Source organism: Tauraco erythrolophus, chromosome 3 (genome assembly GCF_009769465.1).
Source record: "Tauraco erythrolophus isolate bTauEry1 chromosome 3, bTauEry1.pri, whole genome shotgun sequence".
Lineage (NCBI taxonomy): Eukaryota > Metazoa > Chordata > Aves > Musophagiformes > Musophagidae > Tauraco > Tauraco erythrolophus.
In genome coordinates, this window is record NC_141467.1 from 17266788 (window position 1) to 17293023 (window position 26236).

At 39.7% G+C, this 26236-nt stretch overlaps 1 protein-coding gene across 3 annotated transcripts in view; it reads left to right on the forward strand.

Annotated features, from left to right (window-relative positions):
* The window catches only part of CDH12 (cadherin 12), a 172857-nt gene that overhangs the window by 102519 nt on the left and 44102 nt on the right, over positions 1-26236 (forward strand). For all 3 annotated transcript variants that reach the window (XM_086609021.1, XM_086609022.1, XM_086609023.1), the window contains one exon: positions 16859-17046. In XM_086609021.1, coding sequence (XP_086465147.1) covers positions 16859-17046 — 188 coding nt within the window. The remainder of the gene's footprint in view (positions 1-16858; positions 17047-26236) is intronic.

The following is a 26236-nucleotide window of genomic DNA, read 5'->3' on the forward strand; positions in this document are numbered from 1 at the left end:
CATTCTCAAGTGTTTTACGAAAACAGCAATAAGCTGGGCTTATTTTTAAGGTGTAGATTTTTAAAGTGACACTCCCTTAATTCCCTTTTTGTGTTCAAAGGAAATATTTGGCTAACGCTATGTTTCATCATATCATTTCCAATGCACAGGATAAATCAATGTTCTAGGGGAACAATTGAAAACTGATTTTAATAGAAGAAAAATTAATTAAGGTTTGGACCCAATACTTGAATTTTGTCTGCTTGTGCACATCTTGGCTTTAAAGAAAGCGGCTCTCTGATGGTCAGAAACTATTATCTCAGGGCTTTTTGGCAACCACATTTGAAATGTTCAGATGGCTGTAGAGCAATGTCTAGACATCGTAAGGGCCATTTTTTTTTCTGTCATTGGTCCTTCCAGAAGCATCCCAGTGAAATCCATCAAGTCAGTTTGCATAAAAGAGCATGGCAAATTTTCAGAAATGCTAACATGCTTCGAAACAGAAATGCAATCATTCATCTCTCTGGTAACAACACCTTAAATAAGGCAAGATTGAAGGATTATTTCTAGGACCTTGCACATCATCTGCCTATCCATATTGTAGAAGTTTGCTGCTAATTCATTTTATGATTCTAATTGGATTTGGATTTCAAGAGTGGCCAGTACAATGAATTTCACAGAATATATTAAATCCTCCACTGGAGAGAGTAGGGGAAACAGCAATCTTAAATAGAAAAGTCAAAAAAACGGACAAGTCAGAAACCGGAAAAGAATATCTTTCATTGACATAGTTCCAGGAATTTCAATGCAAGTAAAAAAGACCTTTATAAATGAGACCTAGCCTTTTTTTTCTCTTAGTTATATAACCTTTGCATGCTACTTGATTGATCTGTTATCTGGATGATCTATTATATACATCTATTAATTATTTCATAATTATGATATTAATCATAGAATCATAGAATGGCATAGGCTGGAAGGGACCTCAGAGATCATCTAATCCAACCTCCCTGTCATGGGCAGGGACGCCTCTCAACTAGATCAGGCTGCTCAAGGCTCCGTCCAACCCGGCCTTGAAAACCTCCAGGGAGGGGGCATCCACAACTTCTCTGGGCAATTTATTCCAAAGTCTTACCGCCCTCATACTGAAGAATTTCTTCCTAAGATCTAATCTAAATCTGTTCTCCTTCAACTTAAACCCATTTCCCCTTGTCCTATCAGTGGACACTCTTGTAAAAAGTCTCTCCCCAGCCTTCCTGTAGGTTCCCTTCAGGTATTGGAAGGCAGCTATTAGGTCCCCCCGAAGTCTTCTCTTTTCAAGGCTGAACAATCCCAGCTCCCGCAACCTGTCCTCGTAGCAGAGGTGCTCCAGCCCCTGGATCATCTTTGTGGCCCTCCTCTGAACACGCTCCAACAAATCTATGTCTCTCTTATGGTGGGGACACCAGAACTGGACGCAGTATCTGAGGTGGGGTCTCACAAGAGCAGAGTAGAGGGGGAGGATCACCTCTCTTGACCTGCTGACCATGCTTCTCTTGATACATCCCAGGATGTGGGTGGCCTTCTGGGCCGCATGAGCTCACTGCCGGCTCATGTTGAGCTTCTCATCTATAAACACCCCCAAATTCTTCTCTTCAGGGCTACTCTCAACCCGCTCTGTGCCCAGTTTGTATTTGTGCCTAGGATTGGTCCGACCCAGCTGAAGGACCTTGCATTTTGACTTGTTGAAGCTCATGCAGTTAGCACTGGCCCAATTCTCAAGCCTATCAAGGTCCCTCTGGATGGCATCTCTTCCCTCAAGTGAGTCCACAGTACCACATAACTTGGTGTCATCGGCAAACTTACTGAGGGTGCACTCAATGTCGTCATCCATGTCGCTGACAAAGATGTTGAACAGCACTGGACCCAGAACAGACCCCTGAAGGACACCACTTGACACTGGTCTCCATGTAGACATTGCACCATTGAACAGAACTCAGTGCGACCATCCAGCCAGTTCTTTATTCACCGAGTGGTCCATCAGTCAAATCTGTGTCTCTCCATTTTAGAGACAAGGATGTCATGTGGGACAGTGTCAAACGCCTTGCACAAGTCCAGGAAAATGACATCCGTTGCTTTACCCATGTCAACCACTGCTGTAGGTTTGTTGTGGAAGGTCACTAAATTAGTCAGGCACAACTTGCCCCTAGTGAAGCCATGTTGGCTGTCACCAACCACTTGGTTATTTTTTATGTGCCTTAGTACAGCTAACCAGGAGAATCTGTTCCATGATTTTACCTGGCACAGAGGTAAGGCTGACTGGTCTGTAGTTTCCCGGGTTGTCCTTGGTCCCTTTTTTAAAGATGGGGGTTACGTTTGCCCTTTTCCAATCTGTAGGAACTTCACCAGACTGCCAGGGCCTCTCAAATATGATGGCTAGTGGCCTAGCAACTTCAGCCGCCAGTTCCTTCAGGACCTGTGGATGTATCTCATCAGGTCCCATGGACTTGTGCACCTTCAGGTTCTCTAGGTGTTCCTGGACCTGATCTACTCCTACCCTGGGTGGTTCTTCACTCTCCCAGACCCAGCCATCATCCTCTGTGATTTGGGTGGTATGGTTCGAGTGGTTGCCAGTGAAGACTGAGGCAAAAAAGTTGTTGAATATTTCAGCCTTCTCCATGTCTTCAGCAACCAGGTCACCCATATCTTTCCGGAGGGGCCCCACATTCTCTCTCATTTTTCTTTTTTCTCTCACATACATATAAAATCCTTTTCTGTTATTTCTAATATCACTGCCCAGATTTCACTCTGTCAGGGCCTTAGCTTTTCTAACCTGGTCTCTGAGTACACAAGCAACTTCCTTGTACTCATCCCAGGTTACCAGTCCCTGCTTCCATGCTTTGTGTAATCCACTTTTGTATTTGATTTTAGCCAGGAGTTCTTTGTTTAGCCATATAGGTCTCCTGGTGTTTTTGCCTGATTTCTTCCTTTTAGGGATGCAATGCCTTTGAACTTGGAGGAGATGATCCTTGAAAGTCAACCAGCAGATCCTCCTGGCGACTATGCTAAGGCACATAGAAAATAAGGAGGTGATTGGTGACAGCCAACATGGCTTCACTAAGGGCAAATGCTGCCTGACTAATTTGGTGGCCTTCTGTGATGAGGTTACAGCATTGATGGATAGGCGAAGAGCAACTGACATCATCTACCTGGACTTATCCAAAGCATTTGATACTGTCCCACATGACATCCTTGTCTTTGAACTGGAAAGACGTGGTTTTGATGGATGGACCACTCGGTGGATAAGGAATTGGCTGGATGGTCGCACTCAAAGAGTTGTGGTCAATGGTTCAATGTCCACATGGAGGCCTGTGACGAGTGGTGTTCCTCAGGGGTCAGTACTGGGGCCAGTGCTATTTAACATCTTTGTTGGAGACATGGACAGTGGGATCGAGTGCACCTTCAGCAAGTTTGCAGATGACACCAAGTTGTGTGGTGTTGTGGACATGCTGGAGGGAAGGGATGCCATCCAGAGGGACCTTGACAGGCTGGAGAGATGGGCCTGTGAGAATCTCATGAAGTTCAACAAGGCCAAGTGCAAGGTCCTGCACGTGGGTCGGGGCAATCCTATGCACAAGTACAGGCTGGGCAGAGAATGGATTGAAAGCAGCCCTGAGGAAAAGGACTTGGGAGTGCTGGTTGATGAGAAGCTCAACATGAGCCGGCAATGTGCACTGGCAGCCCAGAAAGCAAATCGTATCCTGGGCTGCATCAAAAGAAGCGTGGCCAGCAGGTCAAGGGAAATGATTCTGCCCCTCTACTCAGCTCTTGTGAGACCCCGCCTGGAATACTGTGTTCAGCTCTGGAGTCCCCAACATAAGAAGAACATGGAGCTACTGGAGCGAGTCCAGAGGAGGGCCACGAAGATGATCCAAGGGCTGGAGCACCTCTGCTATGAAGACAGGCTGAGAGAGTTGGGGCTGTTCAGCCTGGAGAGAGAAGGCTGCGGGGTGATCTTATTGCAGCTTTCCAGTACCTAAAGGGGGCCTACAGGAAAGCTGGAGAGGGACTTTTGACAAGGGTGTGTAGTGATAGGACAAGGGGCAATGGATTTAAACTGAAAGAGGTGAGATTTTGATTAGATATAAGGAAGAAATTTTTTATATTGAGGGTAGTGAGGCACTGGAACAGGTTGCCCAGAGAAGCTGTGGATGCCCCATCCCTGGAAGTGTTCAAGGCCAGGTTGGATGAGGCTTTGGGCAACCTGGTGTAGTGGAGGATTTCCCTGTCCATGGCAGGGGGGTTGGAACTGGATGATCTTTAAGGTCCTTTCCAATCCTAACCATTCTATGATTCTATGATTCTATCATCCCTTCCCTATTGACAAGAACGAGGTCTAACATGGCACCTCTCCTTGTTGGTTCCTCTATCACTTGGATAAGGAAGCTATCATTAATGGATTCCAGGAATCCCCTGGATTGCTTGTTCCCCGCCGTGTTGTTTTTCCAACTGATATCAGGGTGGTTATAATCCCCCATGAGGACCAGGGCTTGTGAATGAGCAGCAACTCCTATCTGCCTATGTAGGGCCTCATCCACTTGGTCCTTCTGATTGGGTGGTCTGTAGCAGACTCCCACTGTAAAGTCTCCTACCCTTCCTTTCACCCTGGCCCACAGGCACTCGGTTCTTTCGTCATCACTTGCCAGGTGGAGTTCCATGCATTCTAGCTGTTCGTTGACATAGAGGCCAACACCCCCTCCTCGTCTCCCCTGCCTGTCCTTCCTGAACAGTTTATACCCCTCTAGTCCAACACACCAATCGCAGGAGTCATTCCACCATGTCTCTGTGATGCCAATCAGGTCATAGCGCTGCAGGCTCACAAGCATCTCCAGCTCCTCTTGTTTATTGCCCAAGCTGCGGGCATTCATATAGAGGCATTTGACTTGGGTCCCTGATGAGGTACCTGGAGCACCCTGATGATGCTCAGATGTTTCCACAGTAACCAACCCCTCAACAACCCCTGGGGTCCGTCCGCAATCCGGCATGACACCTTGATCCCTTGCTAATTCACAAGACTGCACGATCGTGCTAGTGCATTCCTCCCCCACAAGCACTGGCATACTGCATTCTGGCTCCCTTCCAGTGATCCTGATTTCACTCCCAGCCCCTTTCATACCTAGTTTAAAGCTCTGTCTATGAGCCCTGCCAACTTCCTTCCCAAAACCCTTCTCCCTCTGTGGGACAGGCTATTACCATGCCTTTCTAACAGACCTGGCCTCTTGCAGATCCAGCCGCTGTCAAAAAACCCAAACCCCTGCTGGACACACCAGGCTCGGAGCCAGGTATTAATCTGCTGGTACTTCCTGCCTAATCCCTCGTCATTGCCCACAGCTGGAGGGATAGAGGAGAACACAACCTGTGCTCCTGATCCTTTGACCAGGCGCCCCAAGGAACAAAGTTTTATATTAGGAACAGAGTTTGCATATTATTACCCTTTAGATAGCATTTTTTCAGTGATTATTTATTGGTTCATAGCACATTTTAATGGCTTTACTTTCACATACTAAAACTTGAAGAACTATTTGAAAGAAAAGACAACCAAGCGTTGAACTTAGAATAGACTGCCTCTATGTGCTTATGCATACACACTGTGGATTGAAAACTCTTATCATAGTTATTTATTTATATGTTCTGAGAAACTTAGCACATCACAGAAATTACACACACTATTTAACATAGATTTTATTGTATAAAAGCAGGTCAATTTTTTTCACTATATAAACTAAATGTGACTTATTCCATTCATGTGGCTTTGAATCAGCCTGGCTCAGAATTTATTGCAGAATTAGGTTCATATGAATAGTGCAAGTAAAAGGTTTTCTGCTCCACATGAGAGCAGAAATCCACTGCTTTGGATGAGTGGCCTATGAGAGAGCAGTTCCTCGCATAATAGTATCTGGTTTTAAAGATTTCAGAAAAATACTACATAGATCTCATCCAGAAGTAATTTAGACATTTACAGAAAAAGACTGTGTGATGAAGAAATTATTCTGTTCACTAGCCTCAAAAATTAAAAGAATGAAAGCAGAGGTTTTGATTAAATTAAAAAATTAAAACACTACCAAATAAAAAACATGGAACATTTATTTCCTCTCTACTTCAACAATTTTCTTGAAAACTTACTTGGGATTAAGGTTCAAAGCTCTGATCTGCCTAATTATGTACTTTAACAAGTCAACCCAGTCTTCTGGGAAGTTATTCTATCCATTGCACTTTATATAGGGAAGAATGGCTTTCTCTTGGTACTCCTGTTTAAAGTTGTTGTGCTTTGTATACAGCACTTGTATCGTCATTGGTTCTCAGAATGAAAATGAGTCTGTCTTTCATTGATTAAAGAATTTGCCTGGCAGACAAGATGCCCTAATTCAGTTCCAGACGCTAATTACTTATTTTATACCAAATGGGAGATACTTAACACAGGACAGGTGGACCGATTCATTGCAGACTAGCCTGCAGGCAGTGATTAGTAGGAGACCAAGTCAGAGTAGGAGACCAGTCCACTTTGAATCAGAAAGAGAGAGAAGGTTAAATCTTAGTCTGTTCGATCTTCTTTAATATTCTAATCTCTATGCTATAATGCATAAAGGAAAAAAAAGCACCAGCTTTGTAAACCAAGCTTAATTTCCATTTGCCTGTGAGTTTGGGGTAAACTAGAACTGTATTTTTGAGTTGAACATATATTTTAACCAACTATTTCAAGGAGTGTTGGTACTCAGAAATGCAAAGACTCCAGAAACAGGCCCGTGTAATTGTAAGCTCATCACGAAACCAGCAGCCATTATAATTTTGGATTGTAACATCAGTGAGTCACTTAACTACAACACTAACACCAGCAAAACAATAGTCAAATCAGCATGTGAATAAATACTAGCAGATCAGTATTTGCACAGTGCTTTTACAGGAATCGGAGGACTTAGGGTACCTCCTCTTTAATGCAGGTTCCTTCCAGGTCTCACACCTCTGTACTATTTGCATCTCCATCTCCCTGTCCTCTGGCCTGCTCTTTCCTACTCACCCTGTCTATCCTTACATTCAACACACACTCTTGCCTCTCTTCTGAAAGAGACACAAATTTATCCTTGATGTCATTTTTCTAACTACAGTGTGGCCATCTGCTCTTTCTCCTCCCCAAGTGTTTTTTTTTTCTCTTCCCAATAGTAACACTGCTAAAATAAATTAGTCTTTGTTAGTTCACTTCGAGCTCTGAGTCTCCCCACATTTTGCTATATTGAGATCATGAGTCTTCACCATCCCAGAGAAGATCTTTATAGCTCCGTCTTGCTTGGTTTGGCCACTACACTGTCAGCTCAGTGACCCTTGCCTTTTGTTTCTATTTGACCCACTTGAGTTAGATACATGTTTGACAGCTAGTCTTAAAAAAAAACTCTGCATTTTTTTTTCCCCCCTACACCACCACTTAATAAGTGTGATTATAAACGTTATTACATAGACTAAAAGAAGGTATGCAATGGTTAATTTTATTTTGCTATGAAGACTTAAAGGATGACAGCGTCGAGGAAAGTTTCTGGACATTTACATCATCTGTACTGTTAGCCTTAGCACAGTGACTGGGCACAGTTTTGACCAACACCGAGTGACGCTTTCTCAGACAAATTCAGGGCATTTGAAGAAATTAGTGCAGATCAGGAACTATTTTCTACAGCCTCTTTCCATGAAGCTGACCTATTTTGGTGTGGGTAAAAGGATTTAATACCATGGAAATAGGTCATTCTATACTGGCTAGCTTCCAGGCTGCAGAGTACAGCTGGTACATGAAATTTCTTTGTACAGTTGTAGCTTTTTTGAGTCTATGTTTTGCAATCTAGGCCGTGCAGCCCACCTTCGGTCACAGCACCTGACAGTTAAGTAGGCTTCTGTTACTATTTGTGTGTGTGCAACATAAAGGAGTTAACATAAAATTCAACATCTATACAGATTTCTATTTACACTTCTACCAACTTTCTCTTACTTTTTTCTTATTCATTTCTTATTTCATTTTCTTATTCAAAATTCTTCGTGCACTTTCAATAAGAGCTGATTTGCCCCTAAAAGTGGATGTAGTCTTAGTAAAAGCTTCCTAGAAACTTTTTTTTTTTTTTGGTAGCTGTCACTGTTGCATGATCTTGATTATAAATCATCTTGAAGAGTGAAACATTTGATTCAGACAGAACCATGACACAAAACTCAACTAATGCATTATATTTTAAAAAGACTTGAGAAATAAACTGGAGAGAGAAATATTCAGTTCCCATAGATTCTCAAAACACTAAATGTTTAGTAAATTTTATATCTACTGCACTAATATTGTTTTTCAACTTTCTTAAGGATGCATAACTAGCAAAGACTATTCTTAGAGGACTCTTTGGAATACTGATCGAATGAAACAAAAACCCCTTTAAAGCTCTAAACTGAGAGAGAATGGACCCTTAACTGCAAAGCAGAGCATGAAAACAAATATAGCTATATGTTGGTACTATTCCTTAACCAATGAAAAATATAGGTAATTTGTCACTACTTAAAATGTAATACTCTGATTGCACAGTAAGCAATAGTCCAAGAAACACCAATGAGCACAATAGTTGTTGAAAGTTAAATATTATCTATTGGTCATAAAATTCTGTTATTAGTCTGTACTTCTCCAATTCATTTTCTCCCTATCATCAGGTTTAAGTGGTAATTGATCATTAACAGCAAGATTTATAGGTCAATTATTTTTAAACACATCATTATCATCATAGTAGATTATTACCATTAGTAATTGTGTTTTACATCTGCTACCTTCTGTATAGAAGGTGTAAACAAATACAGTTCATAGAAATTCAACAACCTTTGGCAGGAATCATGACATTCATTCCACCCCAACGTGTCTTCTGTGGGGAGCAATGAAGAAACTATTCATTCAAGACACGGAGAGTACTTAGACTGGATGCATGAAATTATCCATGGTAACCTTGGAGTGGCTTAAAATCACCATGCATCTCCACCTACTCTCTGATACAGAAGAGTAGCTAAGGCTACAGATTTATCAGCATGAGATTGCTCTGCAATGCCATGAGAACTGGTTGCAATGTGACTCACAGACTACAGTGTCATTTGCTGCATCACTATCATTTCTGGCAGCATCTGCCTTTTTCCCCAAGTCTTTCTGTCCAAGTAAGAAATCAACACAGCCTTTCTGCTTCTGACTGTGGTGGGCTTGCTTTCTGAAAATTTAGAGGCTACAGTGCAACATGAAGTGAAACAGACCATATGTAATTATCTAATTATAATCACAATAGTTTAGGCTCATAATTTTCAGAAGTACCTAACAACCATAGTTGTAGTCAGATTTTCAGGAGCACTCCGCTCTTTGTGAAAGCATTAAATGAGATGTCCAAAAAGTGCTTGCAACAATCCAGAGGTTCCTACTGACAGTAACAGGAGCTGCAGATATCAAGCAGTTTGGAAACTGTCTTCTCCAAGTCCAAAATAAATACATGTTCAGTTGAATTTTTCCATAAACAAAGTTATAACAATAAAAAGAAAATAACAGAAATATTCTAGAGGAACTCTTTCAAGTTTTCTCTTGAATTTATGGAAACTATTTTTTTCACAGTGACTTCCACAGCAAATTTGTTGATCTTATAAACGTGATCACCTATATTCTCAATAAAAGAATCTAGAATTAAGAACTCACTACTCACATATTTCATTGCAAAAGGAGCAGTATTTATATAGAGATCTCACCTTTAAACACTTAAGTTGGAAGATATAAACATCACTTTTTATAAGTTGATCATACTTGCTGTAAAGTATAAGAGACTACAAAAGTGAGGTCAAGTATCACTATTTTTTGGTCTATAACACATACTAAATCACAAGTATTTTAAGGAAACTGTATACACTAACCCAAAACTTAAAACAAAGAACAATAAACTATTATGCACTTGTACTTGATGATTTCATATTTTTATCTTTAAAAATAATATTTTTCTGTTTCAGATTGTTCCAACGTGGTGAAGAAAAGTAATACATATTTTAGGGAAAACCATTTACATAATACATACCCAATGAGCATGCGAAAATCTAAGCTTCAGAGAAAGTCTTCTGAGTAATACAGATGTGGAGCATGTTTTGTTTAGGTGATTTTAGACATGCAACTAAGGTGTGACTCAGAGGACTAAAGACAGGGACCTAATTTCCTTAGTTGCTGGAGAGAAAAATGATTCTTCCAATATATATGATCTAGAGCACTTGGCTTAGATCCTAAAGTAAATGGTTTTACCACGTTCTTAAGAGTGAATGAATTGTAGTAAAATTATGTTATTATATTTTGTGCCAGAGTAATAAAGAAAATATGAAAAAGCTCCCGCAAGGTATTTAAGAAGCAGAGATGTTAAGCAGAGCATTACAAACTCTGTATCTCATCCTTGGCAATATACTTTTTATCATGTTAACGTTTCACATATATCGTGCAATTTAAATTTTATAGAGGGAATAAGTGTATTGATTTATTTCATGGTGACGGTGTGATCACCAGAATATTACCAATAGACCTTCCTGATAAATGCCAATTACATGCTTCCTCAGATTCTGAAAAAAGACAGACATTTTCTCCTGAAAGCTATCCTTTTTCTATCTGTAAGGCATGCTACACTTTGATAATTCTTTATAACCACTACATAACTGACATAAAAACATTCAAACTTTTACACAATACCCCAAAAAATTATCTTTCTTATTGTATTTTGGACTTTTTTAACTGACATTTTTTGTTTGGTAATAATTTCTTAATCACTAGACTAGATATCAGTGGAATAGTTCTTTATTGATCATGATACATAACTAGCTGATCATCCACAACTGATTTTCTACATAAGGCCTCAAAGATCCAGGAAGTATGTTGTCTAACACATGAACGCATTGACAAAGTCAAACTTTGCACTGATGACCATTTAGCCACCACTTTTCCATATAGCAAGACCAATGGAAAGGGAAGTGATAATGGTGAGATCTTCCATACAGTAATAACAGTGTGGTTAAAGCAGTTATTCGGGAACTTGATTTGGTCTCCTCAGCTTGCTCAGCTTGTCAGAGTTCAACTCCATATCATCGAGGAGAAATCCTTTATTATAAATGTGAGGAAGTTCTAGAAATGAGTATTTTCTTCCACTCCTAGTAAAACTGTGCCACCATACAAAAGAAAATTTAAGATTCTTTAAAGCAGATTATTATTCTTGTCTAGGTATTAAAACATACACATCTGAGTGGCTGTGGCTCTCAACAACTGCTTCTAGAATTATTTCTACATTGGGCTGTTAAACAGAATATTCTCCATTGTCTTTGCTACACACAGCACTCTGTGGAGACAGAGGCTATGGGTCTGAATATCTTCAGATGAGAAAATGAACTAGTATTTCCCATTTCCTGAACCCTTGCTCTAACAAGGGGGATATTATGCTCTTAGAATTAGTCTCCGACATGCAATGGGGAGGCTTATTTTCAGAAAGCTTTCTGACAACAGCTTATCAGTGTAAAACCAGCAAATGGTTAAATTGAAATTTTTTAGTGTATAAAAACTATACAAGGTATGATTAACTTTTTTCTCCCTTTAGGGATAGAAGAAAGAGGATAGCCTCAAAAACTCAGGCTGCTAGCTCACCTGAGGGGCTGATAGAGTCCTGTCTCAGCAGCTTCCAGCTCTGGGGAAAACTCCGTTATGCAGATTACCCTAAACTTGTACAGGATCAAAATCAAAAGGAGATTTGCCTCTGCTCATTTTCCCTTGAAGAACTGGGGAACCTTGGGCATCCAGGATCTCTGCAGTCTGGGGAAATGTAGCTCTAGCTAGGTGTGAACTTCGGGATCCTCGGCACAGAACGAGGAGTTTTTAAGAATGGTTATGCTGTATCTAATTAGGCCATGATCATTACTCAGAGAAGTGAGTTTGAGGATGGGAGCAGCCTTGCCATTACTGAAGTTTTACCAGCCTGTGCCAAGTCATGTGTGACCTCCACGAAGGTATGTGGTGACAAAGCCTGGCCTTTCTCTTCCATATGGAAGGTCCCAGTCCCCTGCAGGGCACAGAGCCTCAGCTAGGACAGGCATGAATATATTCGTGCTGCTATTCTAAATCACAGCTTCCCAGTTTTAGGAGTATGTACATCAGATGTCACTAATTATTAGGCTGATTAGCTGTAGCTGAAGTAACAGGTTTAGTATACTGAATATCTGCTTGTATTTACAGTATCCTTTCTTTTGCCTGTTACACTATTGTTAAAACACTATTGAGTAAATATGAACGGTTGTCTTTGGATTCTTCCTAAACAGACAGAAATCAGTGCCCTTATAACCTGGCCAAGATAAAAACTGAAATGCCTTGGTAATTTAAGATAACAAGAATATTATAATATATGTAATATGATTCATTTTTTTTTTCCTGAGAAAACATTAGAGTTTTAGATCAAAGAGAAACAAATTATTTTATTTCGATGTTATTGCCTGTAAGATTTGTGCTATCATGATTAACTGCAATGCAATACTTTGGCGGCTGCCAAAGACAACTGAAAAAAAAATAGACAAAGAAAAAACAGGAGAGAGTAATCTTACATACACATAGTACCTGTATGATGGCAGATTAGAAAAAAAAAAAACCTCAAACAGCATTTACAGCTGTTTGGTTGAAGGCTGGTATGCATGTAGCTTAAGTCCTTAGATGCTAACCTGGGTTATTTCTTAATAGTTGTTTTGCTGGAGAGATATAATTTCTTATTCTCATCAGAATTTAAAACCTTTTTGGTAAAATGGTGTGGAGAAACAAAACAAAACAAAACAAAAAAATCATTGTAAGTAAAAAACAACCCCCAGAACAGCTTTTGAGCCTTAAAAAAGAAAACTAATCTAATCATGTCAAAAGAACTGTAAATGTGTGCTGAATTTCAGTCGATATGACTGATTACCTGTCACTTACTCAGCTATGATTTCTTCCTGCTATGCACTTTGGAACCATCTTTGTTTTAGAAACTCAGAGGCAGCATGTATTAGTTGTTAGCTCACCTCCAGCTTGGTTTCCTGAATGCTTTTGGGCTCAGTAATAAACCCTATCAGTCATTTCAACCTAAAAGCTTCAACAGCATCATTACTCATTTATTTTTATCATCCTCATCGATGCTGCTCAACCTGAAACTCCAAGGAAATTTCCCACTTTAAGTCACATAGACAGGAGACTACACCAACTCTATAAGGGAATGTCTGAATAATTATGTTAAACTACAGAAACACTGGACTTTCTTTAGTTTGGGATTATGGATTGAATTTTAAGTACAATTTAAGTGTGAAGTGTTGCATAAGTTAAGCATGTCAACTGGTACATGGCTTTTGGCTTTAAAAATAACTTTTTTTTTTTTTCTTAAAATTCCATTTACGATGAAAAATCTTGACCAGGCACAACTACTAGCTTTCCTATATGTGAAAATATTTCGACATGCATATAATATACATGACTGAAATCAGCAGAAGCATAACTAGTTGCAGAGTCCAGTTTCGTAGTGCAGTCTGAGGGAAGTAAGGGCTTGCTCCTTTGGTACGTGCCGTATCACTCATCCTTTACAAAAAGCCAGCAGTAAACTTATAAAATACATTTAAAAGAGATTTATGCAAGTAGAAGAAATTTTTTTTGTAGGCAGAGAAGTCACATGAGACAATCTACAAAATCTGACAGAACTGTTTGATCAGCGTAACCAGCTGCTGCGTAAGTTTGTCTGAGCTGCTTTTTCTATCATTCCTAGAAGCTGCAGAGAACAAGGTTTTCAGGACCTCTGGGAGTAAAAGGCTATTACTTGGGCCTGTTTCAATATACCTCTATAGCAAATGGAGGTAGTAGTGTATACAGGCAAAATGGACAATAAAAAGAGAATAATGCTAAACTGTCACAGCAAGTGCACAGCAAAAAGTAATGTCTTCTAGAAACAGAAAAATAAATATCTACAAAACTCACTTCCTGTTACATTTCATGTGCAGAATGTATTGATCGTTTCAAATGTCCTCTGTACAAAGACTATTTTCTGAAGGGAAAAAAAAAAAAAAGGGTGGTTTTCATGCTACACATTTTATTCTGTTAAAGTTTTTCGCTACGCTGGCAACAATATACATTATTTCTTTTCATTTATTTTATTCTGAAAGTATGTTGTCACAGTAGCATCATTAACAGCTTCCATATGCTGTGAAGATACCATTACAGGAGGACGATGGCAGTGTAATTACATACTACATCTTCAGAGATCTGACTCTGGCAGAGTTGAAGATTACTTCAGAGTTTCAAATTAATCTGAATGACCCCATCTTTATTGCTGTTGAATTTCTGGAAGTGAGGAAATGCCAGCTCATTGAACATAACTGATAAAAGCCTAAACCATCTGAAATGAGTAATGTGGTGTTTCTTTGACTTCATCTAAGTCTCATACACTTTACAGCCAGGTACAATATTTTATAGAGAAATGTTTGTTTTAATGAATCTGAGTGCTCTTCAGTTCACTAAGAACAGATCAACTAGGCAAAGAAAGAAAAATCCATTATCATATGTTCTGACATTTTACTTTCACCAATATTGTGGCTGTAAAGAGCAAACACTGCAGCCATGATTTCTATCATCCAACGTGAGTGTCTGTAAGAGACCTGAGTATCAGGGCTAGAACTATGTACTGGAAAGGTAATGTGAGATTCAAGTGTAGATGGAGCCCCTTTGGACCCCTTTCCTTTCACCTCTTCTGAATAGCTTTATAGCAGAGACTCAGTAATACACGTATTTGTAAGTGACATTAGATGGTAGGAGGATTTGTAATTGTCTCCTGCATACCATGCTAAAATTTTATTCTTTACTCAGAGTCATTGAAGTACAATGAGGAAGTAGCTGAGGCTATGCTTGTCTTGATAATATTTTGCATCATAGTGCTCCTTTCCAGCTGTTAAAACAAGAAGAAAAAATAAAGCTTCCTTTAGTACATTCTTTTGTAAAAAGAAGAAGGAAATGTTCCTTTAGTATGTTCCCTTGGAAAAAGTAGTGAACTGATAATTGCACAACCTTTAGTAGCTCAGTCAATGAGTACTACAAAGCTACACATGGTAATGTCTAAATGTGGATGCTGACACAAGCAGACTTTACTTACAGGGATTTTCTCAAACAAGTAAAGCAAGTTTTGCCTTCAGATATACTTTGCACACTGACAGACAGAGGGAGAAATCAGACGAAATGCATTTTTTCAGAGGCAATCAAATAGACAACTGTATAGGTACAATAGCCCAAACTGCTACCTCACAAAATAGCAGGTTTGCTCCTAATCCAGAAGTGCCAATGTCATTTTTTTCCTCATCTGGAAATATTGTGGAGCTGAAAAAGCTGACACAGCATGCATTGTAGGGAGATATCAACAGGGAGCAGTGTCTGCTGTTTAATTCAGTGGCTGGATGTGAAAGTCATCTATCCTGCTGTTACATGATATACAACTTCTCAGAGCCTTATTTTGTGAAGTGCGACTGAACCACTACCAGGTGGAAATCTTGGACACATCCTCCTAATATGCCTCCCACTAGTCACAGATACCTGTCCTGCTATATTATTGAAAAAGAGGTGTAAATTTTCTCCCTTGCTCCTACGTGCTCACGTGAAGAGGAATAGAAAAGGTCATTGCCGATGTTTTACTGTGCCAAAGGGTCTGATCTGTGAGAGCTGTTGGAAGATGACTCAAGAAAATGAGATGATGGGGTAAGCAAATGCTAGCTTTGTTGAGAGCCAAGATGAAGCAAATCAAACATCCCTGGCCTGCTGAAATCAGCTCCAAAAGCTGCTGGCTGTTTTGACTGCAAAGGTTGCTGCATGAAGAAATGCAAGTGCTACCTGCCCACCGGAAATACTCGCCATGGCAGCCAGTGTTCACTGGCAGCTGTGCAAAGTGACTACAGTGAGAGGAACGGCTGAGCAGAAAAGGCAGGTGGTTCAGCAGCCGTGTAATAAGCCAGGCACAGTGTTATAAACTGAGACCTGCTGCTGCCGATGTCATTAAAGTCAAGGCTGACTCAAAGTACTTTGAACCTTTTCTTTTGGAAATTTTAACTCTCATGTCTAACATTTTTATCAACATAACTCTTTCCCTGAATGAAACTATTTTGTCCTCACATATCAGTAATAATGCTTATTTTAAAAGTGTGTAATTTTCTTGTGTTTTTTTTTTTTTTTTTTAAATTTATTATCACTAATAGTAAATAAACTGAAAAGAAAACTGTGCACAGCTGAAAAAATTCTTTGCCATTGAAATTTTTGTAAGAGCACCCTCTGGTGGCTAATGTTTAAACAATATTTTCCCTCCCATAAGTTTTATGTATGATTATAATAATTAATATTATAGAAATGGGTGGAAATCCTTTTTCCACTGAATTTTTCCTTTCAACTACTTTGAAATGCATAGATATGTTTTCTTAAACAGAATAAAAATTCACATACTAAAAACTGTTAAACATAGAGGGAGGAAAATACTTATAAAAATGTACTGCCTACAAGTAGAATTTAATTCAAAAGGGTCAACCATATGGATAAAAATAAAGATAGAACTATAGATAAATAACTCAAGAGATAGAGATGTTGAGGCCCTTACAGTTGCTTTGGACCAAATCTAGAAACTAGGGAGAATTAGCATGTTCAGTGGGTAAAACATGCATATCTTTTTCTAATACTTTCTTGCTTTAATCTCATCGTTTTAACTGGATTATTTAAATCTGTTTATTTTGCACAGGCTTCATGGCTTTAATCAAATGTATCATGTTAATTATCAAGAAATCCCAGGAATGACTGTCTACCACTTTGTCACAGGTATCTTCCATTTAAAAGTACCTGAGTCCTCTCACGTTGGTTCTGCGATTGGAAGGATCAGAGCTGTGGATCCTGATTTTGGGAAAAATGCAGAAATTGAGTACAACATAGTTCCAGGAGATGGGGGAAACTTGTTTGACATCACAACAGATGAGAATACCCAGGAAGGAGTCATCAAACTAAAAAAGGTATGTGACATCAATGGCTCAAGTGAGAAACTAATTAAAAGAATTAAGTATTGTGCAATTATACCTCATAAGTAACACAGTAGTTTGTATTGTCATTGCAATCTGTGGTTGTGATTTTAGTCTTAAAAGAAATTGGAGTTTAGTGTTTAATTTCATATACGATCAGGTATGACTTTTCACAAAAAATATTAGTTTTTAATGGCAGAAAAATAATTCTGTCTCTGTCTAGAAAATATAATTTCTCTTTCATGATTTAGTTTTTGACCTAAAACCATATGAAAAATGATCCAGTTCAGAGCATGGAACGAAAGAGCTATGTTTTATGTTTGAGATAACATATCTCATTTTCACTCGTAAGCATTTTGTTTTGAAAATTTTGATTTTATTTTGTCATTTTAATAATAAAACCATTGTACAGTACTGTGGTGAATAAAATTTTTACTCAAAGTAGAGGAGTTCCAAATAGTTGCAAATCAACATATTCTGCTTCCAGTCTCATAATAGTGTCCCAAGGAGCAGGTTATCATGTAGTCATGAGAGGGAGAATACTGCATCTCAGCTACTGATGTTGCTTTAGCTTACTAGAAGTTCAAGGTTACTGAATTCATGAATTTTGAAGATGTAAAGTATAAGTGCTATTTGTAATTTAGTGATTAAAGCACTCATTATGAGAGATACAAAACAGAGTGTCTCATTTTAACAAATGGTTGTCATCGAAGCCCAGGCATGTACATTTGCATTGATGATCAACTTTTTTAGTAGAAAGAAATCTGAACCACCAGCTCATTTTGAAAGGCCAGGTTTATAGATAGCTCATGCTTGTAGGTGTAATTTCTGTGAAATAAACACATCTATGCCTTGAATACTTCACAAGGGTCTGGGAAGGAAAGAGTTCTGGACATGTGTATCAAGACAAGCTGCTTTAGGAAAAGAAAAGCTTTAGTTCTGATAAAATTCAGATTTTAGGTACTTAAATTTCCCCTGGCTCCAACCATGGATCTATATTTGCTTTATACTCACTCTAACGAAACTCCTGGCTTCAGCCTCTTGACCCGGGAAATCATAAATTATCCATGGGTGCATTAAAGGACCAGATTATGTCAAGTCACTTACTCTTCTGCTAGTTTTAGTGACATGAAACGGAAACTACGATACTCACATAAAGTAATTTGTCAGTGAGACACAAATCTCTGCACTTTTCACAAATGCCCTTATTTTTTGCCTAAAAGTTTTAATTTACTGCTTCCTCCTTATATGAATTTGTAAACTTTGTTTCATTTTAAAAAATTGTTCTGATCACCTTTTTCCCCTCTATGCAAGCAACTCAAAACCAGCTCCATCTGGAACTGTCAGGCTGAGCAGCTGCATGCTCCTCAGTATGCACTGCCAGACAGAAATGGCAATGAGTGGGAACCACTGAAAAAGAAATGTTTGAGCATCAAGATTAGGTTTTTGATAGGATTCTGTTCTCCCTGGTTTAGTCCCAAGCCTCAGCTGTGCTGCTTGTTTTTGCACACAGCAAAGGAATTTTTTCAATTCTTACAGTTAGGTGTGTATAGATTAGACTGTATAGGCAAAACATTCAAATTGGCAATGCAAATTCAAACAGCATGCAAGTAGTACTTGTTATTGATGAAGAGCATCCACATATGAATCTGCCTGATACGGTTATCTTAGGAAGAGCACAGGCAAAATGCCTGACCACTTTTAAAACTGCTGTATGGGGAATTATATAATATCTAATTGAACGACTAATTAGAAACAAATGACACAACTAGTTCTGTATCCAGATACTTTAGAGTTGGTCATTGTATGTCACTGCCTTTATTTAGTCTTTTCAGTAACAAGATATGTCATATCTGAAATTTTAGAGCACTTTTACAACAGCAGAACATTGGTTGACAACAGCAGAACATTGGTTGATGTTGCCTAATGTAAATGACAGATCTCCGTCACAGAACAGGAGGGGAAAAATGTATAATCCTAATCCCTTCTTAATCTTCTTTGTCACAGTGAGCCTGGGGACAGTGACAGGCTGTGAAGGTCAGGGAATGCCAGCTTTGTTCTATGCAGGAGCGTGGAAAGAAGATAAACCCAATATGCAGGTCCTCCAGCAAAGAATACCTTTATACAAACCCTACACATTGACCTTCACAAAACTTTTCTCAATGGAAAGATCACATTCACTAAGCTTTAAATGATCCAAGTGTTGTAAGACATTTTAGAAACACCCAAAACCCATCCACATAAATTCCTTGTTGGATCCCAGGTTAAGTAAGATCAATCCGCATTCTTAAAGATTCTGTTAACTCTGTCTTTTCATATTCTCTACACTTGTAATAAAATAAATGTGTTTTCATGGGTTGCAGTTTTCAGATTTTCAGAGGTGCTGGACATTCACAATTCTGTAGACACCTGTTAAAACGCATGCTACCTGTACTGCTCAAGCCTGCAATAGCACTACTCTTTTGCCTACACAGAAGCAATTTCAACTGCATGATGTTCAAAATACTGATTTGACCTTGTGAGATAACACAAATATTTAAGTTAGGTATGTATTTAAGTCCTTTTTTAAATCAAAACTGATGAACAAATAGGACTCACACTTTCAATTATGAATTATAAATAATAAACAAAGTCACTAATAACAAGTGCCATGTACTTAAAAAACAGGTTTGCATTTTTTTCTGTATGATAGCATATTCTTATGCTGTAAGTGCTGCACTAAATCAGCACTGAGCCATTTCAAAACCATTTATAAAGTTTGCTTTTACTTTTCCTGAAAAATTTCTTGCAGACAGAAACTCACAGTCAGTGCATAGACGCTTTTTTCTTCTGTTGTTATGCAAAAACATGTGGAGACATTTCTACATAATTTCTATATAATCAAGAAAAATGAAGCCTTCCTGGACTACATTTATTTTTGGTGGAAAATACATTTGAGGATAAAAAATTGCACCAGCCAAACTGTTCTTTTTGGCATGCTAAGTGCATTGGCAGTGGCAAAAGGCCGTTCTCTGCTTCTCGGACACTAAATGGGCACGAACAGCTACAGCTGAACAAGGTGCTGTTGTGGTTTTTGGACTGAGGGTCGAGACAAGAACCGAGAGGGAGCACTCACCAACCATGGTCCTGGGCAAAACATGACTCAGGCTTTTTCTTAAAACAAAACAATTTATTAACAGTTACTTAACAAGAGACAAAAGGGAACGAAAACGGTTACTTGAGAGGAGAAAGAGAAAACAAGGCCAGATCTTAAAACAACACCTCCCCACCCCCTATTTCCTCTCGTTCCTGGCTCTACCTCCCCCCCGGTGGCGCAGGGGGACAGGGAATGGGGAAGTGCAGGTCAGTTCATCCATGATGTTAACTGCCGCTCCTTTCTCAAAGGAGGAGGAGTCTTTACACCGTTTTTCCCTTGCTTCGGTGGATCCCCTACTCACAAGGAAAAAATCTCCAAACTTTTCCAGCGTAAGTCCTACCCGCAGGATTGCAATCCTTCCCCATGGATCGCACCAGTTCGGGCTTTACCAGTCTCGGTCTCTTAGGGAGCTGCTGCCACTTGCGTCGGCGTGGGTCGTCCCACGGACTCCAGATGCCTCCACGACCTCGTTGTGCATCCCATGCCCATTATTAACAGTACCTCATCGTGCATCCCAATGCTCCACGACCTCTCCTGGGCTCAGGCATCTCTTCCCCGATGTGGGTTTCTCCACGGGCCACGAGTGGGTCTCTGCTCCGCCGAGTGCACCCTGGTTGCAGAGGGGCTGCCTGCCATCTTCACACCAATTTGCAAGGGAAAACTTCAGCTCCAGCACACCTCCTCCTGCTCCATCTTGACTGACCTGGTCGTTGTGGTTGTTTTCTCTTAGATCTTAATCCTCTCTGAGGGAGCTCGGCCCGGCGGGCACCCCGGGAGCAGGGTGCTTCCCGAGTCCCCCATGCGGCTCCCCTGGCGTCATCTTGAGCACGTGGCGCCGGCCCGGGCCCGGGCAGCCACCTGGCCGGGAGCCGGGAGCGAGGGCAGTGCCCTCCTGCCCGCTCCTCGTTCCTGGGCAAAAAAGCCCAAAAAAACCTGCACCTTTGTCTCAACTTAAATAGGGAAATTCGCAGAGGCGCCAATTTGGCTCAACCCCCCGAGGGCGATGGGACTCAGATCTGGTGGCACAGGGAGCAAATCCCCTCTCCTGCCACCAGAACACCCCCCCACATCAAACTATCACAGGTGCATATCTTAAATAATCTGTTTTGGTTGCTAATTTATTTTCATGATATCATTCGATATAAACTTGATTACTGCTACCTTTCTGGTGTTAACGTATATTAAAAAAGGAATAGCTTTTCTTATATTCTGCTAAAGAAATGATGCAAATGCCATTTAGCACCACTGTGTGGTTAGTACTGTAATAGCTTCCTCTTTCTCTCAAAATAAAGGAAAACAGTATCAGTAAAAACAGGAAAATGTTTTGCTGCGTACAGTTCTCTATAAGAGTAAGAAATACTACTGTATTAGGAATGGAAGGATCAACTTCTTTCCTTGTCTAGTGCTATTTAATACAGTATTTGTTGAGTTTTATGTTTATATACTATGTGTCGTCCTACCTGAATGCTTCAGCAAACTACGGTGAGTGTAAGCTACAAGAAGCAAGGTGACAGAAGGGACCATCTCCTTCGTACTGGAGTGGCCTCAGGTAGAGGAAGGAGAAGTGCTCCCAGGTATGGAGGGAAAATGTGTCAGCTGCAGGCAAGCTCCTGTCTTCATTGAAACTGATAAGATATCTTTAATGACCATACCCAACAGAAAAGGAAAACAGAAGGATCCAAACTTCACTGAGGGCACTGAATTTATTAAAATGAGGATAAGTTTACAGGATAAGCTCATTGTATGCAGAAGCCTCTTAATTGACTCATCTCAAGCTAATCCAGAAATTGAGCTGAGTTCAAGCACTGAGTCAGGCTCAGACATTACTTTACTAATTTATGCAGTGCCATTAAAACCCAGGAAAAAAAGCACAACTGTTTCTAGGCATGATCCTACATCGATCAGGCATGATCCTGGTATGATCCTACACTGTTGCACTATACTGGGTGAGCTTCTCCATGTGGGTCAGTGGAAGCTCGTGGAACATCTGCGTCTTATTTTTTGTAAGGCATGTACCAGTGCTGACTGATCAGGTGACAGAGCTATATCTGTGAAATTGCAGCATGTCAGAGAGGACACAGCCCTGCATGATGGGAAACAGTAACTTTAGTGAGGCTAAAATAAGAGAAACCGAGGGTATGATGAACAGACCCAATAGCTGCAGGAAGGTGTTTGGGATGTGCGCTTCCTTGTAACTTCAGAGGCTGCTTTTAACAAGCCTCTAATTGGAGCTGGCAAGTAGAAGTCTGAGTGCTGACTAAGCTGAGTTCTCTTGCTCATGACAGCCCATGTACGTTGCACTGGGACGTTGCTATAATGTAAGAGCAGTCTGATAGCATCTGTACCCCACAACAGTGGGCGTAAGACATCCCTCAGCCAGAATTGCATTACAACTACCACTTTCTCTACTAGCAAGACTGTACAGACTGCTCACCCCACCCCTTCAATCTTCAGAGGCAGGGGATACCCTCTGCAGGTGTGTGCATAGGCACTGACTGCCTATAACCGTAACTCGGGGATTTGTGTGAGTGGGAATTGTGGTTCTACATTTTGAGGAGGAAGAGCATGAGATATTAAGCCCTTCAGTACAGGCAGAAAGCGGTGACTCAGGTGCAGCCGCAATCATGAAGATCAAGGCAGCCATAGAGAAGAATGACAGGAAGAGTGAGGAAGAAGAGATCTTCAGTCTCTGCAGTTTGCAGAGACAGCTATCGAGTTCCGTTTTTCCTGGAACAGTGAAAGGCACCTGTAGAAATGGGTAAGATGCTTGAGAGCACTAACCAGCTGAACCCCTGACATTGGTCAGCTTCTCCCCTTCTCCAGATACAGAACATACATATATTTTCCCCACTTCCCATCAAATCTTGAAACATTCATTTCAGATTTGGTTAAATCTACAGCACTTGCTGTAGATTTGGCCTACAGACGTCGTTTTTTAGTGTATATTTTCATCTCTGTAATTAGTGAATGTTCCTGGTTAATCTGGAACTTGCTTTAATAAATCAACTTGCTCTAAAATACCGATTATTTCCTTATGCTATTTAAAATCCGGTGCAGAAGAGCAGTTACTGAAATACGTCAATACACGGAGAATAGTCCGCTGGCAGTATTTCACGAAATATGCAGATGCTCAACCCATCTTCGAGGGGAAAGCGTTGCCTGGTTTTGAGACCGGCACATACGACACAGAATTGTTTTACAATTGCACAGTGCTAGTATGAAGACAAGTCTGTTAATATGCACTTCCTCTCAACCCAGTGCTACTGTCCATAACAATCAATATGTCCTGAGGCTTACAGTCTCATCCCAAAATACGACTTTTCCATCATTGTAGGTTGGATTGTGAAAGCCTGTATCACAAACAACACTGTTGTATCTCTAATGTGTGGATAAAAAGCAAAAATTTCCAGAGTTTCAGATCCTGCCCCTTTGTGAAGTAGAGCAAACTGACAGGATAGGTGTTTTCCCACCCTTACCATGCTTCTCATTAGAATTCCTTATATCTTTCAGCCCATTTTTTTTTCTTTCAGTTCTTTAATTCTCTCTATCTATCTATCCATCTATTCATCCATCTATCCAATATATAAATTAAGATATGGATATATCTATATAATGGCATTTCCTAACTTCTACCATGAATATGGGAAACAGTAATATTTCAAAATATATTTATTTCTAACACAGAGCTATATATGCACTTTCCTAGTCATACTAAATAAGTCCATTCATGGTATTGCCAGAGTTGCAAGATAAAGTGATTTGTCAGTATGTGTTATTTGATTTTGGGATTTGTAGAATGCCTTTGCTGCAAGCAGCTGTGTATATGCTGATAGAGCTTTACTATGCAGCTATGTAGAACAGCTTGTAACCGCAGCATAGGAAAAGGCAGATAAGAACCAGTAGGGGGGCCAAATTCGTCTATTCTGTTACTGATACTTAGAAGATCAATTAGAAATTCTCCTGCAATTGTTGAAGAGTTCACAGTTAATAAGACATTGCCGTAATATTAGCAAAAATGCTAATATTTTACTGTGGAAAAACTCGTAACTTTTGTAAAACAAAAGCCTTATTCAAATACAGCATTCTGAATGTAGTTATTTTTATAGAAGAAATAAATATTTCTGTTGGTAATTTATTAAAAAAACCCCACCTCTATGAAGCCATTCCATTAAAATTTGATTAGTTGAAAGATATTTCAATAATCTTAGTGGGTTTTTTTTCTGTAAGATTCAAACATTCTGCTATGTTTGTATACTCACCAGCACTCCAGTTTTTAAATGAAAATAGGACTTAGCACCGTCAGACATTTGTTACGTAACAGCAAAGTATGGTGGGTTTGTTTTTTGGTTTTTTTTTTTAAAAAAAAGGTAGCTAAAATATTGCGTGGGTCGTTCATTTCCTTTACAGCTTTTAGTGGTATTTACTAAAAAAAAAAAATACAATGAAATGCTATTTTAACATCTTCAAAACTAAAAATCCAAAAGGTTTTGCCTCAGAGCTAGTCAGACACTCAGTTCTTCTGCTTTCAGTCAGACTCTGGGCATATCAGACAAATGCCAAATTCTGAGACTGTCAATTGCTATCCATTATGACTCAACTGTTCAAAACTGGGAAGACCAGAACTGATCAGGCGATTGTAGCATGGAGTCCCCATAAACACAATACTTTAAAACCATACTCTTCTGTTGCATTATACATGTTGTACAAAAATTTTATCTTTTTGAAATTAAATACTAGATTTACCATTTGCAACGTTCCCCATTTTTTCACAGATGTTTCAGCTGCGATTTATCCTCACTTATATTAAAAGGTTAAATTCTGCTATTTTGGGGAATCTGTCACTGATTTCTTTCTCTGACGATGGCTCAGCAATTTCAGCCTACCTCTTCTTATTTTGAGTACCATCTGTGCTTTGCAGTGACCGCGTATTGTTTAACCTCCTACTATATTTATCATCAAACCCATAGAAGGACAGAAAGAGAGAAGGAGTTGCTCTGAGGTTACAGTGGGAAAACATTTTCCCTTCTTGGGGTAAACTGTTTTCAAAAATATACCATAGTGTTGCCCCACAATGCTGAGGGGAGAGAAGTGAAACAGCCACTTACATATCTTCTGGGTAGATGTACAGTAAAATATGCCAGCCTGAGCACACTAATGCACAGAATTGCTTGAAACCTTATTCCCTTCTGTCCATTCTCAAAAAAGCACTCTGAACCTCTTGCATCATGAAAGTCGTAACTGGGCACTGGCCAAGGACTGTGATCTGCTGCCTTGAAGAGTAGCTCAGTGAAAGACAGTCTGCAAGGACCGCATAGGTTATGGCTCTTTCCATTAGCACATCTGTCTGCAAACATTCATCACAGGAGCCAGTCTGAACAGTTTTAATGCAATTCTGAGGGTATGAAAGATACATACAAGGTGTCAGTTAGAATTACTACTTAATTGAGAGCTTAGATTCCTAGCTTTCTCTGTCTTAATCTTTTATCTCTAGCTTAACTCTTCATACTTAGACTTTTTGCACTCCAGACTGGTTCTTTCAATCCCAAGTTTTCTCCTCTTGATATATTTTTTGGAAACATGTTAACGATTTATATAATCAGCTGGAGAAGACAGGGATTCTTGTGGGGGAGGGTTTGTTTGTTTAGGGGGAATTTTTTTGGCAATGCATAACTGAACATGAATAGTATGAAACTGAAAAGGCAGTGCGACAACAATTTGGGTGATGCAGCACCATGTCCGTTTGTAGTGAAAGCAACAGCTTAGGATTTCACCACTAGGGCACAAGATCTTTTGCACTTAATTTTGTCTGTTTCGTCTTAGCTTTAGTTTTTTCTTTCTATCAGTCCAGTCATGAAGGTATAACTCATACTGGCTTTTACTGGGAATTTTGTCTGTAAGAGGATAATTGCATGTGATAGTGGATTGGTTAGTAGTACTCAGCTTTCAAGCCTGATTATTTCTATGGCATACAGACTTGGATGGCTACTTTTAAATCCCCAGCTCAGAAAAGGCTGACCATCTAGTCTATTAAAATCATAAAGTCTTTCA